The following is a 19,073-nucleotide window of genomic DNA, read 5'->3' on the forward strand; positions in this document are numbered from 1 at the left end:
TAATGTATTTCTTTGTTTATTACAGCCGGTTCACAGACAAGAATCAGACAAATACAAACCTACAACCTACATTCTGATGGCCTCAAAAACACTGAACAGGCTCATACGACAATGTCCTGAGGAGAAAGTTCAACAAAGAAAATGTGTGTGAGCTCGATTTGCTCTATAGGATGTAGTTGGATATTAATAGCATTTAACGAGGGGGTCTCTAAAAAAAGTAAGAGACGTTTCAAAATTCACACACTGAATCTGGAATTTTGAGATCCATTATTTCATCAATGACATTTTCCACTTTTGTACAGGTGCATTACGTGCTTTTCATCCAGGCTGGAGTGATACCAGATTGTAAACAGTTCAGAAAAGATCGTCTTCAAGTAGAACCCCTGATTTTAAAGGACAGCTAAATTGCTGATGTTGTGTTTGCATAAGCCTCCTAGTAGCGAATAAGACAAAGAGATTGAGTTAAGGTGCTGGAGGATCAGTACATGTACATCCAGTAGGTCTTTGTGCATCAGGTTCTCTCACACCATTTAAAAATACTCCACATTCATCCATCGCGCAGGTCTCAGGGAGCCGTCAGCCTGATTATTGTGGCCTGAAAAAAACAGAACCTGCTGCTTTTCTGGAAAACTACAAAGCAACCTGTTTGCGCCAGCTCCGACAGACTTTTATTTGCCCTAAATTCAGCCTGTCGGGCAGTATTTGCTCCTATGCGGTGTAGCCTTCCCAACAAGCTTTGTGCACAGTATCACATAATTACTCTGATGGTCTAAAATGGCTGAAGATACGTAGGTAAAAATCTATACATAGTTTGATGAGATTTGAATTGGTGGTACTTGTTTGGGGCAATATACTGCAGATTGTCATCCTGTCTGCCTAGGAAGACAACTCCAGAAGAACCAAAGCCCTTGATATTCCTTTATAAGGAAGCTGGTTTATTGAGACATGGTATTGATTTGGGTTTTGTTGTTGTTTTTACTTTGGCTCGTAATAGCATTGCTGAACTGACTGTTTTGCAGAGGTCTTGAGTGGACTGGACAGAACGTAAAGCATGATTGGAGCTGTTTCATTTGCCTTCTTCTGGTGGGACTGACCATGGCATCTTTGCTGGGAGGAAGCTTGTGCCTTTGGTGTGTGTTCTTTTTCCCTTGTGATTGTAAAAGCAAATAGAGCACAAAGAGCATGACTAGCAAGGAAGTGCTTAGAAGACAGAAAGGAGCCCCGTGACAAAAGTGAACAGTAGCTCATAAATCAGGTTACATGTGTCACTCTTCAATGCTGGCATTCTTGTAACCTAACCAGTCCCTGACAGCAGTGACAATGCTTTCACGTTAGCATTCATTTAGGAGTAGTGTTCACCTGACAAGTAGAAGTCCAACATTACTCCTTTAAGCTCTGGTGTCCACCGAGCGCTGAGCAAAATGTCTGGCTGCTGTTTGGTGCAGCGCGTGTGGTGTACAGTGGGTTTATCAGAGATTTTCTGCTTGGGTTGATTATAGGTGTGAGACTAAAGAGTAGATGTACCAGACAACCAAACAACAAGCTAAAAGAACCTTCGTAAAGCTTTGTGAAACACAACACAAACATCACAAATGGATAAATAAATAGAATTTACGGGCGGGTATGTCGTCATCCGCAACACTGTCATTGCTGAAGCTGTGTCATCACACGACAAGTAGTAGCTGCTTCATATCCCTGCAGAAACCAGTGTACATGCACTTTCGCTGCATTTGTAACAGAAATATTCCTCGAGAGAGGCAGAGAGTGCATGATGGGATTCTCTCTAGTGGTTTGTCAGGATAGCCGTACCCTGCTGTCCTGTCTTTCATGTGTGTTTACATTTGGCAAGCCAAACCATATAGTGTTGTTGAAAATTCCTTTATGTTAGGAGCCAGAGATGTCAGAGTGCTTTAAAGCTGGAGTCGGCAATTTACTTAAAAAGCATTTGTTGTTATATCTGTTGAAATTCTCATCACATGGTCAAATGTTTTTTTAAAAAAAGAAAAATATATACACAGTAGCACATCCAATCATTTCGTTCGAATGAAATGATTGGCCTGCTTACCTGTCCGTCTACCTGCACACACTCTGCGTGTATACATTGAGAATTAAAATGTGTTTTGTGGGAGGGGGTTTGGATTTTTCCAGTTGGATACTTTAAAAATCTAGCTGTCTCTTGGTTTCTCCTATGTTACTTTAAGCTGCAGTTCTTCTTTCGGCCACTAGACGCTGGCTTTAAGAAAACTGTATTGAAGTGTGCAGGAGCTATCAGGGGTAACATTTTTTTTAAATATGTGCACACAATACAATTAATAACGTATGCCCAACATGTGTATTATTACTTCTTTCATTACTCTAGGCAGAATAAATCAGATAACTCCCCCACACTAAAATAAAGCTGCTAGCCTGCCGCTAACATTTTTGCACTAGATACAACAAACTGTAGCTTCAGTTCCTTCTGCCACAATGACTTCACACATTCATTTAAGTGGAGAAAGTGGAGAGCACAAATAAATAATTTGAGGGTAGAAAAGGATCATTAGTGAGCGCAAATGCAAATTGCATATCTAATCTCGTCTTCACATGGGCTCTGCCCCTTTGGAATTTTCTGGCTCCTGTAACTGACAGAGATCTTGGAAAGCAGTAAAACTAAATTCCAGGCTTTAAACTTTGCTTTTCTGTGTAGATATTGTGTCGGTCTCTCTCTCTTTTATCTTCAAATGCTGCTTTAGTGGAAGACTATTGCTTCCACCGGATTCTCTGGGCCTGTGAGAACAAAATAAATCCAATATGGCCACTGAGTTGATAAAGTGAGTCTGCCTTATGCTATATGCTTCCTAGCTGGTGACCTTCTTCCGAGTCAGGTAGGCATTAGTGATCTGGTTCATCACCACCAGGGCAGGGAAGATGGGCAGCAGGAGGAAGGCCCACCACGCCACCCCTTTCACCGTAGCCTGAAACCAATCGGAGAACATGGCAGACACCACGGTCACTGTGGCCAACAGGTAGACCACCAGACCGCAGGTGGCGTGGTACAGCTTCAGCCTCGGTGGGGAGGAGGAGGGACGCAGTAGCTTAGGGAAGACCGCACAGATACCGCAAGCCGCTTGAAGCACGGTGGCAGCCAGGGTGCAAACGCCAAGCAAACTGTGCCAGGTGACGAGGTGGGGGAGCTCGGACACATTCTTGCTGGCCACCATGAAGCCGAGCCCAGTGGCCGCAGCTATCAGGACCAGAGCCTGACAGAACCAGTGGAGACGAACTTTACCCTGCCGAGATTTGAAGCAGAAAGGAGATCCTTCAGCCGAGAAGAGAAGGATGCCTTCAGTCATACACAGGCAGTACTGCAGATGGAGGGAAAAGAAAGAAATGTCTTAATAAAAGGTGCATTCAGTATTTTTAGCAAAACACAAAGAGTAAGGAGAACACAAAACACGGTGTTCTGATATAAGAAAATAAAGGATTAGTTGGAGGCAAAGAACAAGTCCATTATTTTTTTATGTGCAGAATGTTTCTGATAGAAATCTTTGCCAATATTATGAAAAATGTTTGTAATAAGTCAGAATTATCCTTTAATTGTAATGCAGCACGAAAATTGAAGAATGGTTATTTTCTATATTTTAAAAGAGACCTAAGTACGCTTTTCCACATTTTATGACTTATCTACAACGTTACAATGTAGGATGTTCATGTTAACCATGGCCAAAGCTTCAAATAAGGAGGTTAAAGTATTTAAAAGAATTCCCTGTGAGCAAAATCCTCAGATTTCCTCCTGTTCTGAACGCTCTGTTTGAACTGCTTTTTCTACAAACGGCTCCGCTCTATGACATACAGAGCCAGACGGAGCCGGTGTTCCATATATGGTCATTTCCTCCGCACAGAAACGGCACAGCAACGTTTGATCAGTAATTTAGAACAGTGGTTAAACCGCAGCAAGTATTCAAATTCAAATCAGCTTTATTGGCATGAATGTATAACAACAATATTGTCAAACAACAACAATCAACCCCATACATTTCATTAAATAAGTAAATAAAACAGTACAATTTGTGTTTGTGTGCGTTAATAAAAAATACAATAATAATAATAATAAAAAATATAAATATTCTGTAAAAATATTAAAAGTATATATATATATATTGTCAATGTTTGTCTTAGTTTAGGACATTTTATTGTGCTCAGGTAATTTGCCAGTGTGAATTTGCAAGTATGAGGTGTCCACATACATCATTTATCAGACACCTGCCAGCCAATCAGAAATCAACAATTTTGATCTGTCTGAATATATTCTGTTCCAACATGTCCTCTTTTGGTGTTGGGGCCGTAACCACTATGTCACTATAAGACTGTCAAGGCACCGTACCATTGAGCTGTGATGACTACTTTCATTTACAGTAGGTCTGTTTAACTGGTTGCACTGTTTTAGATTTGGCTGTTGCATAACTCCATGCCCCACAACCCTGTACACTGGATACGCAGTCGACGGTGTGTGAGTGAGTCTTTGAATGGCAATCAAAAAGCATTTTGATATGAAAAAGGGAAGCTATTGAATAAAAAATTTTAATGAACGCTGCGGACTAGACTTTACCCTGATAGTCTGAGATCAGTGTGTGTGCGTGTATGCGGTGAATACGGCAAAATGGACTACTAAATCAAAGGGAAGATATGTTTCTGACAGGAGAGGCATGATGTTTGTGCAGTAAGTTGTCATGGCTGACGTACTGTGATGACGCATATCGACCGATTAATTACCCTACTGCCATGAACCATGACAAGAGAAAACCCCAACATCAACCTGCAGGCCATTTCAGTATCCAAACCTGTTCTAACATTCTAGGTCAGTTTGTAACACAATGAGCTGACGCAGTGGTGCAACACAGTCTTTAGTGTTAACACTCCCTCCTCCCAACCCCTCCTATCTATTATTCACAGTGGAAAGAAGATGGAGACCCAAAGGCTAGAGGGTGTGAAGGTTAAGTGCTTGCAGGAGTTATTATTCAACTGAAGAAATAGTGGTGAAGTCATCTACCTCAGTATTTTATTACGTTACATTTGATTTGTTTTCTCAGAACAACCAGATATCACTTGATTACTTTCCGACCTCATTTTTCCCCGTGTTTTGTACGCATCCTTACTGAAAGATCTGCCTGTAGAATGTTAATCATTAATGGATTAACAACACTGCTGTAGCATTCACAATGACAATGCATCTACAATGAAAACACAGGACACTGAGATGTGCTACAGCGTCAAAGTAAGGAGGAAATTTAAGCCAGATCTGAAAAGTATGGGATGAAAACTATGGGTTTGCATAGAATGTGATACGATTTTTGCAATTTCTAGATCATTACATTATGATTAGAGTAAAGATTTTGTTATTTTATTATAATTAGGAGCGCGGCCACATAAACTCACTAGGGCTGCCGTATTCCCCTAAACCCCTTCCCAAGTAGTATAGTCGATGATGATGTGATTACATAACACACATATCTATTTTTGGAATATGCACAATGTAAGCATAATATCAGCCGATTAAAACTAGATTTTGAAATACATTTTGAGTCACCTAAAAAGGAAAATATCCACATTTTTGGTGAATATAATCCACTGGCTGTAGTATGTACAGTTTGGTACTTAAATGTTTACGAAGTACAGCAAGGATATATCATGAAAAAGAAAACTAATCAAACTAATAAGAAATAGACTTACATGCTTAATTATTTTATCTTGTATAACTGCACACTTATTATATTAAATACTTGTGAAGAAAAGAAATAAGTACACAACCCACAACAAGTGTAGAGAGACTGAAATCATGACTCAGAGACTTTTTACTGTGTGTGAGCATGTAAGAGAGAGAGGGAGAAGCCATGAACTTAAAACTTACTGCAACCGACATGCACATTGGATGCCAAGAAAACAGACCTGGAAAACAAATAAACACCAGTAAGCATCTTACAATCCAAAAGAAGAGTCATGATCATTACTGAAAAACTGTTGAGTGATCAGAAAACAAATCATGTTTCCAGGTTTGCAAGCAGTAGGGCTTCTATAGGGCTCACTGTAACCCTTGATTCTATCCAGTTTCTGATGACCAAAATGATTATTCCATTTGAAAAAGCCATAGATTTATTGGTAATAATTATTTTCTACTAATACAGATAAACAGAACACACATATAGCAGTACAATTACATGTCTTCAGAGTAATAATAAAGGAGTAAAAGCCCTGTCATAAAATCTACTGAATGGTTGTATATCCAGACATATATCCACTTACTGGTTCCGGGTCTGGACAGCACGGAGATGATGAGGGTCAGGCCCAGGCCGGTGACATGAGCCGCTATCACCGCCGCCCTCCGCAGCCACACGTACAGCCAGAAGTCCCGCGGACTCGGCCCCTCTCCCACCGGGCTGTACTCCACATCAGACCGCATGCCGCTGACCACCACCTGCCCGGTGGCTACCTGCCGGATGCAAAAGGTGGGCTAACACGGAGAGACGCGGCGCGTGTGCTGCAGGGACGTTGCACGAGCTCCATTATTATTTAGTTAAGAAGATGAAGATCCGCACAGCTCCGGCACACACAGACAATCCGATGAACATGACCTTAGTGAAGCTAGACACCACAACACCTAGTACTTCCGGTGTGTAGTTTCTTTGAGATTGCGTTCAAGTAAAGCAACTTGTGGTTTCTTTCTCTTTTTCACTGGTGTGAACACATCGGTCTAATTTAATAAATTATTAAATAATTACCGTTATTATTAAACATGAGTTAATCATTTGTGCAACGGGCTGTTTGTTTTATTTTACTCTACTAACTGCAGTATATCCCTCGCGGTGTGCTTTCTGAGGTCCTGTCACTGTCCAGTGGCGACGTTCGTCTCCCAAAGTCCTCTATTTTGCGCGAAACATCTTAACGTCCCGATGATCCAGATATTGTGCAACGCGTTTTAAGAGTTGTTGAAAAACCAATTAACAAACCAGTCGTAGTCGTGGATAGTTTTCGCTGGCTTGACCACATCAGAAATAAATCGGCCGCTGTAACGTTCCTCCCTCCGAGGCAGCCGCGGCCGACTGTGGACAGAAGCAACTGTTGGTACGTACTGAATCAGGAGGGGAAACCGTGCAGTCTCTTCTCGACTGCTATGCACGCAGTCAGGTAACAAACTGGCCGACTGTAAACCTCACACCTCCTCTGCTGGCGGCTCATATTTTGGTTTCACTTCCTCGTTTGAAAGTCGACACCGAAGAGTGTGCGACAGGCGAGAGGACTCCCTTCCGTTTCCTGCTGCTCAGGGTCGTCCCGGCGTTTTAATGTACCGCCCATATTCTATCTTCATGTATTGACATTAGGGGAGACACAAACTAGGCAATCGTATCAACCAGAGGTGGATTTATCTGGCTACGTTTTTAATTCTGTATTTAAGAACATGTTTGACGCACATAAAAACGTAGGCCGGTTAGGTCTGTATTGTTCTAATACGTTAAAGGGCATCATTAAAAAAACCGTCGATGCCACTTTAACTCTCTACAGTAAACATTTCCATCAATCTATGGTACATTGTTACCGTATATAGGATGAATTGATTTATTGATCAGTTATTATTTCTGTAATAAATATCCTGTGTTATTAGTTAATTGTCTCGTTTAAGAAACACCATATCCTGATGTTCACCATGCTGCCAAAAAGTGGGACACTTCAGCAGAATCAAGTTAATTTACAAATTGAAAATCTCTAAAATTAGCTGTAACACCACAACAGTACTGATAATTTAATTATCTTAACATCTTTGGGAATAAATCAACCAAAGTGGCTCCATTATTCGATGATCATGCTGTGCACCCAGGTAGTCCAAACCTTAAGTGGACATTTGTTTATTTGTTTGTTCTGCTGAGGATCCAAAAGATACCAAATATTTTGGGGAAATTTGGAATACAATGATGCCCAAGACATTTCACTCACTGCCAGCATCATATAGATTAAATGAAGTGTTGGAAAAAGCACATACAGAACATTACTGGGACGCTGTGGAGAGTTTACTGAAAGGGAAGAGAAAGATATAACACATACAGCTTTTAAAAAAGTAAGTCACAGAAACCAAGTGTAAAGGACATTTTTAATCCATTTTTATAAACCAAGATATTTAATTTAGCAGCATAACCGGATGGTCTTGAGGTATTTCTATATCCATACTCTGAATTTCATTCCATCCTCCCACTCCTCCCTCAGACATTCATCCAGACAACAGATTCACACACCAACACATCCATACTGAACTAACTCTGCACATACAAACAACCTGACGCACTCATACTTGAGCATTTGCTCAATAGACAAAAGCCAGAAAGCCAGCCAGACACACACACACACACACACGGGTCCTGTTGCCTCAGTCTTGGACTGAGCAGAGCTGGCTCCCTCATAGTGGCTTGTAAGGCAGGCACACTTAATGGTGCAGTTTTGGCTGTGGGACAAAAGAAAACATTTGAAATTGTTACTTTCATTTTGACAACTGATATTCCCTTCAGAACTGTTCATAATGGGGTAGAATAAAACAAACAGACATACAGTGTCAGAAAAGTCAGAATCAGAAAAGAGAACAAGAACCAGATAGCTGGAGAAGACACTTCATTTATGTGTAGCTGATGTTTAAAACCTGATTCGTTTCAATTTAGGGGATTTGGTGGCGCTACCGGGCCTGTACCAATATCAGGGCACCCTGTATTCGGGGTCACTTTCAGTTTAAAATACAGTGCTGATTAGGCTTCAGCTACAAGCTGCTTACCTCGGTAAACTTCCACAGAGTTAACTGTGCCTTGTGGAAGAACAGTTCCAAGGCCTTTTTTTAAAATCAGAAGATAAAAATATCTCAAGACGGGGTTATTGTAGCCTCCGTCTTATCAGGTCCACCAGGTGTCACTGGTTGTTGCCATGGAAACACAGTTCTGCAGCTGACCTGTGCCAGATTAGTTAGAGAGCAGAACTAATTCTAGCTCAACTATAAACACAATTTTACTAAGTAAAGAAAACCACACCACAGAGCACTAACCACATGTTGACATAATTTGATGCACTGACTTTATGCGATTCTGATTTTTAGACATGTAAATTGGTTACAACAGAGTTTATTCTCTCACATATATAAAATACAGTAATTGTGTAGCTTGCTTTTTTGCAAAGGACAGCAGCTGTAGTGAGCTTGGATTCAAATTATAATGGCGACCGAGCGTCACATCAAAAATGCGAGTTCTTGAGTGAGAGTACTCAAAACAAGACTTTTGTGTGGCTCATCCTTTAAATTGACAGGCCAACATCCTCTACATGATCCGTGTTGGTTCACACCTCTGGTTTGCCTGGAATCTGATCGGCTTTTGGGATCATAAAAAGGTGCATCATGTGGGCATGGAAAGCAGTTAGCTGGTCGTTTCTTTAATAAGGCTCTTAAAAGGAAGCAGCCACAGGTCATGAAACGGATAAACAATCAGGTCAGTGTATTCTTTGTCAGATTGGCAGTGTGCACTGGGGTTGGATATCGTTTCAATTTTATCGATTCTGATTCTACTTATCGAATCAGGTTCTTATCGAATCTCTGTTCTGATTCTAACCCGTTCTTCATCCACTTCCTTCTCGCTCATCCTCCCCTTCGTGGCTAATGTGAAAGGAGTTTCTGTACTAGCGGGGCGTGTCTATGGACTCGTCTCTAAAAACTAAATAATGGAATAATTTGGACATAATTTGTTTACCTTCAGTATAAAAAGGTGAATGTTAGCTCGTCTGTGTTTTGCTGGGAACATTTTACCGCTTAGGAACAAGGACACTAACAATACACTCCTGCCTCAAAGGAGTAAAGCTACATATTTAACTACCAAATCATTTTCCCGGTCACCCTTTGTGCTGCTCGGTCCCCTGCTTTTCTCTCCTCCAAACTCACCTTCTGTGTGCCCAGTTTCTTCTCTACTCCCCCAGCCAGCCCCCCACCTTTACTGTCCTTCCAGGGATAGAAGTTAGAGCGTGAAGAGGAGGAGGTGGCAGAGCTGGAAGAGGAGGAGGGCAGGCGGTGCGCTGAGGGTTTGGAGGAGGGTGAGTGCTCCTCCATGCTGCCACCCTTGCGTTTCTTCACCAGGCCCTGGTGCTCAAAGCCTCTCCCGCTGCCCTGCCCGTGCAGTCCTGAGTCCCCCACACTGCCCCAGCTGTGGGAGTTGTTGGTGGCAGAGGAGGGGTCTGGGGATGATGAATGGCCCAGAGGAGTGTGTGTCCGTCTGTAGGTCCAGACTGCCTTGGCGGCTGGCGAGTGGGACTCTGAGGGGGAGGGGTGGGGGCGAGGTTTGCTGCTGGGGGAAAGCGTGCCATTGGTCTGTCCATGTGGGAGAGGCAGTGGAGTGGGGGGTTTACAAGAGGAAGATGAGGAGGCGGCGGCAGCAGAAGGGGGGCGGCCGCGGTCTTGGAGCGTTATGCAGTTCCTGTCTGGGCCTGAGTGCTCCCCTTCCTGTGACGGGGCTTTGCGTTTGCGTAGGGCAGCGGCTGCAGCTGCCTCTTCTCGCAGCTTTAGCATCTGCTTGCTGGGACGTCCCACAGGGTTCTTGGTTCGTCCGGGACCCGCCTGACGCATCGCCACAGGCTTACACGGAGACACCTGATGGCCACCACCAAGGCTGCTGCCACTGCCCCCGGAGTTCTCTGATTGTATGGCTGTTGGGGGTCTCCCTGGACCATGACTGGATGAAGAGGAGGAGGAGGGTGCAGTTTTGAGAGAGGAGCTGATATGACTTCCTGTGCGGACCTTTGAATGTAATGAAGAGGAGGAAGAGGCAGCTATGGAAGAGGGAGACAAGGACCTGATGGTCTTGGCTGAGGGAGAGGAAGATTGAAGGTCTGTGGCTTGAGGTATTTTCCTGGATTTGGAGAAAAGAAATCCATAAATCAATAAATTAAATAGACTTTAGATCAGAATAAAAAAGTACCATTATATTTTATTATTAAATTCTTATAATTATTATAACATGTTTTTATTATAACAAAATATGTATTATATTATCTAAATTGCATCGTCTGAAATCCAATATTTTATAATGATATTTAGCAGATATGCTTTAAATCTGACAAATCTCAAGCCAACACTGATATAAAAAGGATTACAAGAGTTTCTATTTACTTATTTAGAGTTGAGCATGGCATGCCAATGCTTTTGGACTACCAACTGAAGTGTGTCCATAGCAGCAAGTACAGAACGGAGGGCGCAGTCTTTGATCAGATACCGTCTTTCATCATGCCTTAAAGTTGAATAGTTATTATATCATAAGTATTAGAATATGTTTCTGTTTAAAATCCATTATGTAAAATGTCATTTCCAAATTGGTTAACAAGAGTACATTGAAATTGTATAAATAGGACACATTAAACCCAATTTCTCACTACCACATGACAACAGAATCGCAGGTGAGTTTATTAAATGCGGTGACTTTATGAAAGGTACTGCTGATAGATGAGGTGAGCAGAGCCTCATACAGAGAGACAGGAAGAAGCGGGGCAAGCCAGTGAAAGAAGTGTAGGGCTGTGCGAGTGTGGGGAGAAGAGAAAGGGAGTAGATTCCAGAAACGTTAAGGAATAAACACTAAAATAAGGTGGAAAATGACCTAGAATAACGGTGTGTGTAACGGCTCTGTCCCTCAGAACTGGTTTTGGTTTCAGAACCGTTATAGCCCTAATTTTTAGTACTCAGCTGAAGTATAGGATGCACTGATACAAAGCTGAATCACAAACTTTATCTTTGCATCGTCCATTATTTTTATATATCACACCTTGTTGTGCATTATTGCTTACAGCAAGTTCTTGTATGACTGTTTACATCTGCAATAGAACCCATTTTCTTCCAATGAGCTTTTTTTCTTATGTACAATGTAAATGAAGTCAATATCAGCTGATTTTCTGGGAGATCAGTCTCCATCTTTACTGCCAACTTCACAGACTCTTCATCAACGCTATTCTGGGCAGCAGAAAACACCATCTGCTTCATTTACTAGTGACTAAGCAGTGGGTTACACTCAGGTTTGTCTAGTGTTACCAATACACAGGATCTGATGCAACTAGCCCTCATCCATTTACAGTGGTCGAGAAACTACCAGAAAGAGAGTGGTACACTTGATCTGGTACAGTCCAGCAATTATCATTCAGCACAAAGACTTTTATACACGTCACTAGGGATTGGCAAATTTCAACTGTGCGATCAGGATGGTGGGTAGAGCTTATAACATGAAAGTAGCAGCCTATTTGCATCAGTGGGATGAATATTTGTTGTGTGGGCATGTCACCCATCTGGCACCGACAGCTCATTTTTATCAGAGATTAGAACCAGTTCAATATGATGGACAGGAGGCAGAACCAATTCTACCCCAGTGAAAAACTTTGGTAACCTTTTACCATTACTCTGGGCATATTTTGTTCAATATATAAATAGGTTTGTTTAGGAACATATTCTGTTATTTAGCAAAGAAAAGTTGGAAAATGCCCCGTTTTGGTAAGAGTACAGACACTCAGTATTGTATTGGTACCACCATCAAAGCCATCTGAAAACACCCAGCCTTGTTTTCAGTGACATGCAGAGGAAAATAGAATCAGTTTTTGCTATATAAATGCCAGTGAGAAAAAGTAACCAGTTATTTTTCCTTGCAAAACAAGTGAAAAAGGCCAAGCAGGAATGTGAGCTCAGGTTTCTTACTTCCAAAGATGGGCGCTGATGTGCTGCTCCAGCATGCTGCTGAGAGCCGACCTCAGGTGATGAAGTCTCCTGTCAAACGTGTAGATGCCGTGACCCAGCGCATGGCTGCCAAACGAACATACCTAGAGAAAGAAGACTTGTTGTAAGTCTTTTCAGGAAAGGGTCTCCTCGTGCTATCAGTATCTGTGGTGGCTTAGAAACAGCTCCAATAGATAAAACACATTTCATTGGTGTCTTGGTTCTGTGTTTTCATGGATATCTGGGTAAAACAGGATCAAAACCACAACCTCTGCAGGGAACAACTTGAAAATGAAACAGTTCTGTAAACTGAAATGCACAATTACCCTTGAATTACAACTTTATAAAACAATACATGTGGTGTGTAAAATTCTTCTAGTTAAGCCACAATTATTTGACACTTTTATCCTCTGACTGAACCTCTGAAAATAAACAGCTACTGAGGACGGGTCTGCTGTAAAAAGGTAAACAGATCGACCTGTCAACCAGTTTGAAATTTTCACTGTCCAAACCTTCATTATGATACGAGAGTAATGAAGAAGTACTAAAATCAGGAAGACCAAGATCCATTCCTATTAAAGCTGTCAGTAGTAGTCGTCAGGTGTGGAAAGCTAACTTCCCCTTTTTACTGCTGAAGGCCTGAAGGAAGGTTTAGCTGGAACTGGAATAGTGGTGCGACAGTTCATTGCTAAGCATTGCTAGCACAAACATGACTTCCCATGATCAGTCCTCACACGGAAAAGCTACCTGTGATGTCATCACAAGAGACAATATCTTCTGTATGCAACATAACACTCATAAACCAGAAGCTATTATGGAACAAAACTGCTGCAGTCTGATGACACAAAACTGCTTTTGGAGAAAAGCCTAGTATGCTTGTTGTGTTAAGTTAAAGGTTTTATGTGTAACATTCATAAAACTCTTGTTATGAATGACACCGGTGGCCACTTACTGAAGTGCAGTCAGCATCCCGTTGCTCGCGCGTGCACTCCACAGACGTGAGCGATCATCATCTTGGGCATTGTCACAACACTGACGTGACATACACTAGGGCTGGGCGGTATATCGCTATAAAATGTATACCGATATAATTTCAAAAGAGATATGAAATTAGACAATACCGTTTATACTGATAAAGTTTGATGTTGAGTTAATTTATGTGTTTCCGTAAAGTCCTGCCAGCGTTTTCTCCTCTCTCTCCCTCAACGCGCAGCCCCGCCCCCCCTCTGCGTCTGCAAGCAGCCGTCTACTCACAAACTCTCAACAAGATGGAGGGAGGCACAGTGCTGGTCGACACTGTTGAAGACCTGGCTTGTAAAAAGAAAAGCACGGTTCAGTCAGTGTTTCCCACACATACACTTTACTTTGGCGGGTCGCTCAGGTTGGGCGACACACTGTAGCATTTATCAGAGACACATGGTGATTACTTTAGAAGTCGCGACACTGTGGATATTTCACAAGAGCGGACCAGGGAAAGCGACAGTGAACACACCAGTCAGATGTTATTCATTAGCCACGTTGGTTTTGTTTTGATAGGCTACGTCGTCAACACGCCTCCTCAACATGCAGCTCAGCTGCTGCTGTGAACGGAGTCACGGGAGGCAAATTTTGACTGAGACTTTATACAGCCTAGCCTCCTACTGATGGAGAAAGTCACCGGAGCGGACATACAGGAAGAGGGAGACGGTAAAGCACATTTTCCACTGCACGGTACCTGCTCTACTCGTCTTCTTTTGGTTTTCCATTGTGTGAAAGTTGTACTTGTACCTGCTACCGTTTTATCCGTCTTTACATTCTGAGTAATGTTGAAACGTTTTAACTTCAATCAAGAGAGAGCTGTTTGTGCGTCCCTGGTGTGTGTGTCGCATTGAATATTACGTCGCGGCAGTTGTGTGTGGCGTCGCTATGACGACCAGCTACATTGAGGGCTACTATCTGCGATGGAAAACGGAGCACGGCCAAACCGAGTTGAGTTGAGCTGGTAATGGAAAAACGGCATAAGAAGCGGGGACCGCTGACGTGTTTGCAGCGGAGACGTGAGGTCTGTTGAGTGGGAAGAGATCTGAAGGAGGGAATTTAATAAGTGAGTGATACTCAAGATGTAGAATGAAGTATTATTAAGACGGTGAAATAAGAAACAAGCTAAGTTACTAAAAGTAGTAAAAACATGTCTGCTAAAACCGCCCCCCCTCCCCAGCCCGCTTAGCAGAAAATACGATATATATTTTATACCACAATTCTGCCTAACAGTACCAGGATATGCCTTTTGGCCATGTCGCCCAGCCCTAACCTATACCAGACTGAACGCTGACGTTATCATATGTAATTTTCCTATATTGGTCATGATGTTGACTAGCTTGCTGTTGACACATAACCCAGGGTTCCCAATCTTTTCTAGAGATCATTTTCCAGGACTTTTCCAAGACATTTCCACTGATGACCAAGTTGGTATGACAGGGATCATGTCATTCACTAAATATGTTCCTCTCTGCAGAAGTCCGATTTTAAAGATGTGCAGTCTATAGCTATAACATTTCTATGAAATCATTTATTACATGTGTAGAAATTATGACAAATTGATTGTGCCTTGTTTTAATGCCATTATTTTTATAATATTGCTATTGTATTTTTTTTTATTTCTATTGGAAAGCCCTTTGTGTTCTATGCTTGACAAGTGCTTTTCTTATAAATTATAGTTTAACCAATGCTGCTGGATCATCAATAACTGAACAGCCTCAACACAAATAACAGACTACAACTTTGCCTACAACCTAATCCCTGCATTCTGTTGAACCTTAGCTTTCTAGCCTGACTTAGCCCAAATGTACGTCCATCGGACCACTGTCACGCCACACTTCACAATGACCTTGCTGAATTGATATGCAAGTGTAATACCTTCAAAAACTGGTACTTCTTCATAGGTGTGCAAATATCAGAAGTTAATTGTTTTTCTAAAGAACGTGTCACAATAGCAAATTAAAACAAGCCATGGTATAAATCAGTAGGTACGTAATGTAGCATTGCGTTTGAAGAGAAAATGCTAGCAAAGAGGAAAAAAAGAAAAAAATGCTGTTAGCCAGTATTTAGTGGGTGTTTGAACAGGAAGCCGGTCAAAACAATGAAGGGGAGGCCAGATGTGCATCATTCTTTTTCAACAATACCCAACACATATGAAACCTTTGCTCCTAGCCAGAGTTGAAACACAAACCTTTGCAGGCAAATCGAACTAGCAAGCACTTCAACCTGGGTAACTGAACCAAACAAGTTAACCAATTTATCATTATTCAACCGTTTAAAAACGAGTTTCAGTCACTTGAATTAATGTCATCCATGTGCTACATGTAACTCTGCCGTAAGAACAGAGCAACCGCAATACAATGTTAAAATAATTTTCCAAGACAACGCAAGATTTTCCAGGACATTTAACTTTTTCCCTCTCTTCTTCTAGGTGGTTTCCATGACTGGAAAATCAGTCAACTGTTCCAGGTTTTCCAGTACGCATGGCAACCCTGATAACCCAATCAGCCAACGCCATGAATCAACCAACGCCAGACCCACACTATCCAGCCAAGCCACAGCCAGTGGGACCAACCCCAGCTTAGCATATGTCACAGTTAGCTAGTTGGCCACCCTGACTTGCATCACTCTTGGCTAAGTAGGAAGTAATCGTTGGTTATACACAGGGGCACCCGGCACATACGCCCACAGCGTGCTATCCGCAGCCTACGGCATCCTTACACTCAGCAAGTGCAACGGACCTTGAGACAATCACTGCCCACTCCATCTTCCGACCACCTAGCCAAACTTGCTGGAACAAACACCACAGCAAGCAGTGCGGTGGCCCCAGGAAGAGAGCTGTGATAAGAGCTAAACCAAGCTTGGAACCATGAGAGTGAGCAAGAGAAATGTCATAAAGATTCGGCCCAGCTTTCAAACATAGTGTCTGTACAAGAAAAACATCAAATACGTTTGGTAGGAATCCCCTCATTCTCTTTCCCCACTGTTAAATCCAAGAACAAACTGCTCACCGCTAGGGGTCTGGGAGGTGCAGCAGAAGATGGGAACTCAACAGGCTCTTCGGGTCCTTCGGCCTCACTTTCATCACTGGAGATTCGGCCATGAACGAGAGGTGAGGGGACTCTGAGACTTCCCTCATCCTGCCGCTGCTTCTCCTCCTCTGGGGTGCTCTCTGACACAGCCGTAGACCGACTGTAAAAAAACAACAAAAAACAAATTCAACCAGCTGATTTTCAAATATATTGAATATAGTTATATTATACAGTAATATACTGATGCTCACTGCCTCTAACCCTCATTGTCTCACAATTATTGGATGTGTGATGCTACGTCACATGCATCCAGGAACATGATCTAGATTAGGGCTAAGCAATTGAGAAGCAACAAAAAACTCATTCTCATCGTCAGTGTGACTTCATGCATATTAATTAGGACATACACTTAGTTGCTAGCTAAAACGAATGCAATCTAATCCAAATGTACTGCAATAAACCCTACCTTCATTAAGGTTTCATGTTTTTACTGAAAATGTTTAGTGTGGCTTAAAATGTCTAAGGCTGCGGTTTGAGCGCTGTTTTACTGCTTTGCATTGCACAGAGAAGTATTATTTAGCCTACTCATTAATATAACATGGGGTGGACAAATTAATAAAAACATGCAACAGAAATACAGAGAACAGGATGATATGAATGAGTGTGCGGGAACCACATAGAAGTGAAAGTAGCTACATTTGGTCATTATGTAATGTAATTCTAATGTACTTCTATGACGGGAACTGCAGGCTGCAGCCTATGAATGCTGACAGTTACAGTTTAACCCAGACAGACAAGCTGAACATTCAGTAAATCTGCAACATGCATATACTGTATCTGCTGTATGTTAAGTGGGAGGGGGGGGGGGGGGGGGTGACATGGCTGGTTACCGTTTTTCCAGAGAAGTTGAACTTACAGCAAAGTGTGGAGGACTTCGCAGTGCACGAGGCTCAAAGAATGCCGTTCAGACAGGTGAGTAGAACGATAAACTCACTGATAACTGTAACTCACTTTCCAGATGAGATCGTCAGCAACCACCGTGCTGCCCATCAACATAGAGCTAGGGATGTTCATCTTCCCTAGTCTCATGATTTGATTACGATTATCAGGTCAACGATTCGATATCTCGGTGCATCATCTCAAGGGTGGAAATTTTTAGGCATCCTCATTAAGATTATCAGTATTATGATTATTACGATGCGATTGTAAAACAAAAAGGATAAAGATGTATTTTTTTTCTCACTGTGTGACTACTTGGTACTTTTAAAGCAAAGTATTTGCACTAATCCAACAAAGTAGGTAGTAATGATACGCAGATATTTAATGTTACTTCATATAAATATAGCTAACACTGCATAACCTTATTACAGCATTATTAGTGACCTCTACTACTGCCATCTTTATTTCTGATGCTGCTGTTATTAGTATAGAGTCAATCGATTTATAATCGTCCAAGTCCGCGTCACGATGCATCTAAAAATCTATTATTTGACACCCCTAGTGTGTAAAACTGTGCAGTCTCTGCTTTGCAGTGTGTGTTTGTGGCTGCAGCCACTGTGGAGTTTATATTGTTTAAACAGCTCCATGTTTGTCAGAAGTGTCAGGCTATTTAATTTATTTGTTTGATCAACCAAGTTTACACACTCTGTGAGTAAGCAGTAAAAAGTGTGGCTGTTTGAAAAACGGAAGAAAAGCTAATGTTTTACTCACAACAGAGCAAAATATTTTGTCTTAAAAAAACAACATCTAAATCATTTTTAGATGAAAGTATAAAAATGCCCTAGCTGCCACCATGCACACTCGTGAAGGCGTCACTAGCGAGCTTTAGTAAATATCACTAACCTGAAAGCAGGGAGGCTGGCCAGAGGTCTCCTGCAGTGTGGAGCCCCTGCCTGCTCCCTGGGGGCCTCTGGGCTGGGTGACCGTCCAGTGGAGGAGCCTCCTTCCAGAGATAGGGCCCCTTTCTCACGAACCTTGGTCTTGAGTTCAGCCACTAGCTGGTCAAAGTTCTTGCTGCGGCCCACCACCTTCCTCCGCTGATGGATGGAGTGGATCTGAAGACCAGGACACAGGATAACGACAGTTAGTCACGGTTTCATTATGACTGACTTCCTTTCAAGTAAATGTTGAGAACAGGTTACAGCAGGGTGCAACTCCCCCACGGCTACCTCAGATCCTACTATCGACCTGCACCACAGGCTACAGATTCAACTCAAATCTCATCACACAGCCAACTATAGTGGGTTGTAGGTTAAAGAGGAGAAATGGACAGCAATATTAAAATGCAA

At 42.1% G+C, this 19,073-nt stretch overlaps 2 protein-coding genes and 1 long non-coding RNA gene across 3 annotated transcripts in view; 1 reads left to right on the forward strand and 2 right to left on the reverse strand.

Annotated features, from left to right (window-relative positions):
* LOC123987378 (probable transmembrane reductase CYB561D1) lies at window positions 1-7,272 on the reverse strand. The gene is made up of 3 exons (XM_046076198.1): window positions 6,280-7,272; window positions 5,888-5,925; window positions 1-3,344 (listed from the first exon to the last, which is right to left on the reverse strand). Exons 1-3 carry the CDS (start codon window positions 6,434-6,436, stop codon window positions 2,838-2,840), a joined length of 702 nt encoding a protein of 233 aa, XP_045932154.1. The 5' UTR covers window positions 6,437-7,272; the 3' UTR covers window positions 1-2,837.
* Window positions 6,888-17,262, forward strand: LOC123987379. The gene is made up of 2 exons (XR_006829110.1): window positions 6,888-7,098; window positions 16,185-17,262. It is a non-coding gene; the product is annotated as an uncharacterized LOC123987379 (long non-coding RNA).
* Window positions 8,106-19,073, reverse strand: part of atxn7l2a (ataxin 7-like 2a) — a 23,875-nt gene continuing 12,907 nt past the window's right edge. Inside the window, exons 6-10 of the mRNA XM_046076196.1 lie at window positions 18,628-18,839; window positions 16,765-16,945; window positions 12,719-12,840; window positions 9,935-10,895; window positions 8,106-8,467 (exon numbers count right to left, since the gene is read on the reverse strand). Of these exons, the coding sequence (XP_045932152.1) occupies window positions 8,450-8,467; window positions 9,935-10,895; window positions 12,719-12,840; window positions 16,765-16,945; window positions 18,628-18,839 (1,494 nt within the window). The 3' untranslated portion in view covers window positions 8,106-8,449. The remainder of the gene's footprint in view (window positions 8,468-9,934; window positions 10,896-12,718; window positions 12,841-16,764; window positions 16,946-18,627; window positions 18,840-19,073) is intronic.

The sequence above is a fragment of the Micropterus dolomieu genome, linkage group LG18 (assembly GCF_021292245.1).
Source record: "Micropterus dolomieu isolate WLL.071019.BEF.003 ecotype Adirondacks linkage group LG18, ASM2129224v1, whole genome shotgun sequence".
Classification (NCBI taxonomy): Eukaryota; Metazoa; Chordata; class Actinopteri; order Centrarchiformes; family Centrarchidae; genus Micropterus; species Micropterus dolomieu.

What these genes read in the sequence shown, in the direction of transcription:
- LOC123987378 (XM_046076198.1), bottom strand. Translation starts at nt 6,436, where the DNA reads ATGCGGTCTGATGTGGAGTACAGCCCGGTGGGAGAGGGGCCGAGTCCG. An exon ending in GCTGTCCAGACCCGGAACCA is followed by an intron (nt 5,926 to 6,279) that starts GTAAGTGGATAT and finishes TTTGTTTTCCAG; the next exon opens with GTCTGTTTTCTTGGCATCCA. An exon ending in CAATGTGCATGTCGGTTGCA is followed by an intron (nt 3,345 to 5,887) that starts GTAAGTTTTAAG and finishes CTCCATCTGCAG; the next exon opens with TACTGCCTGTGTATGACTGA.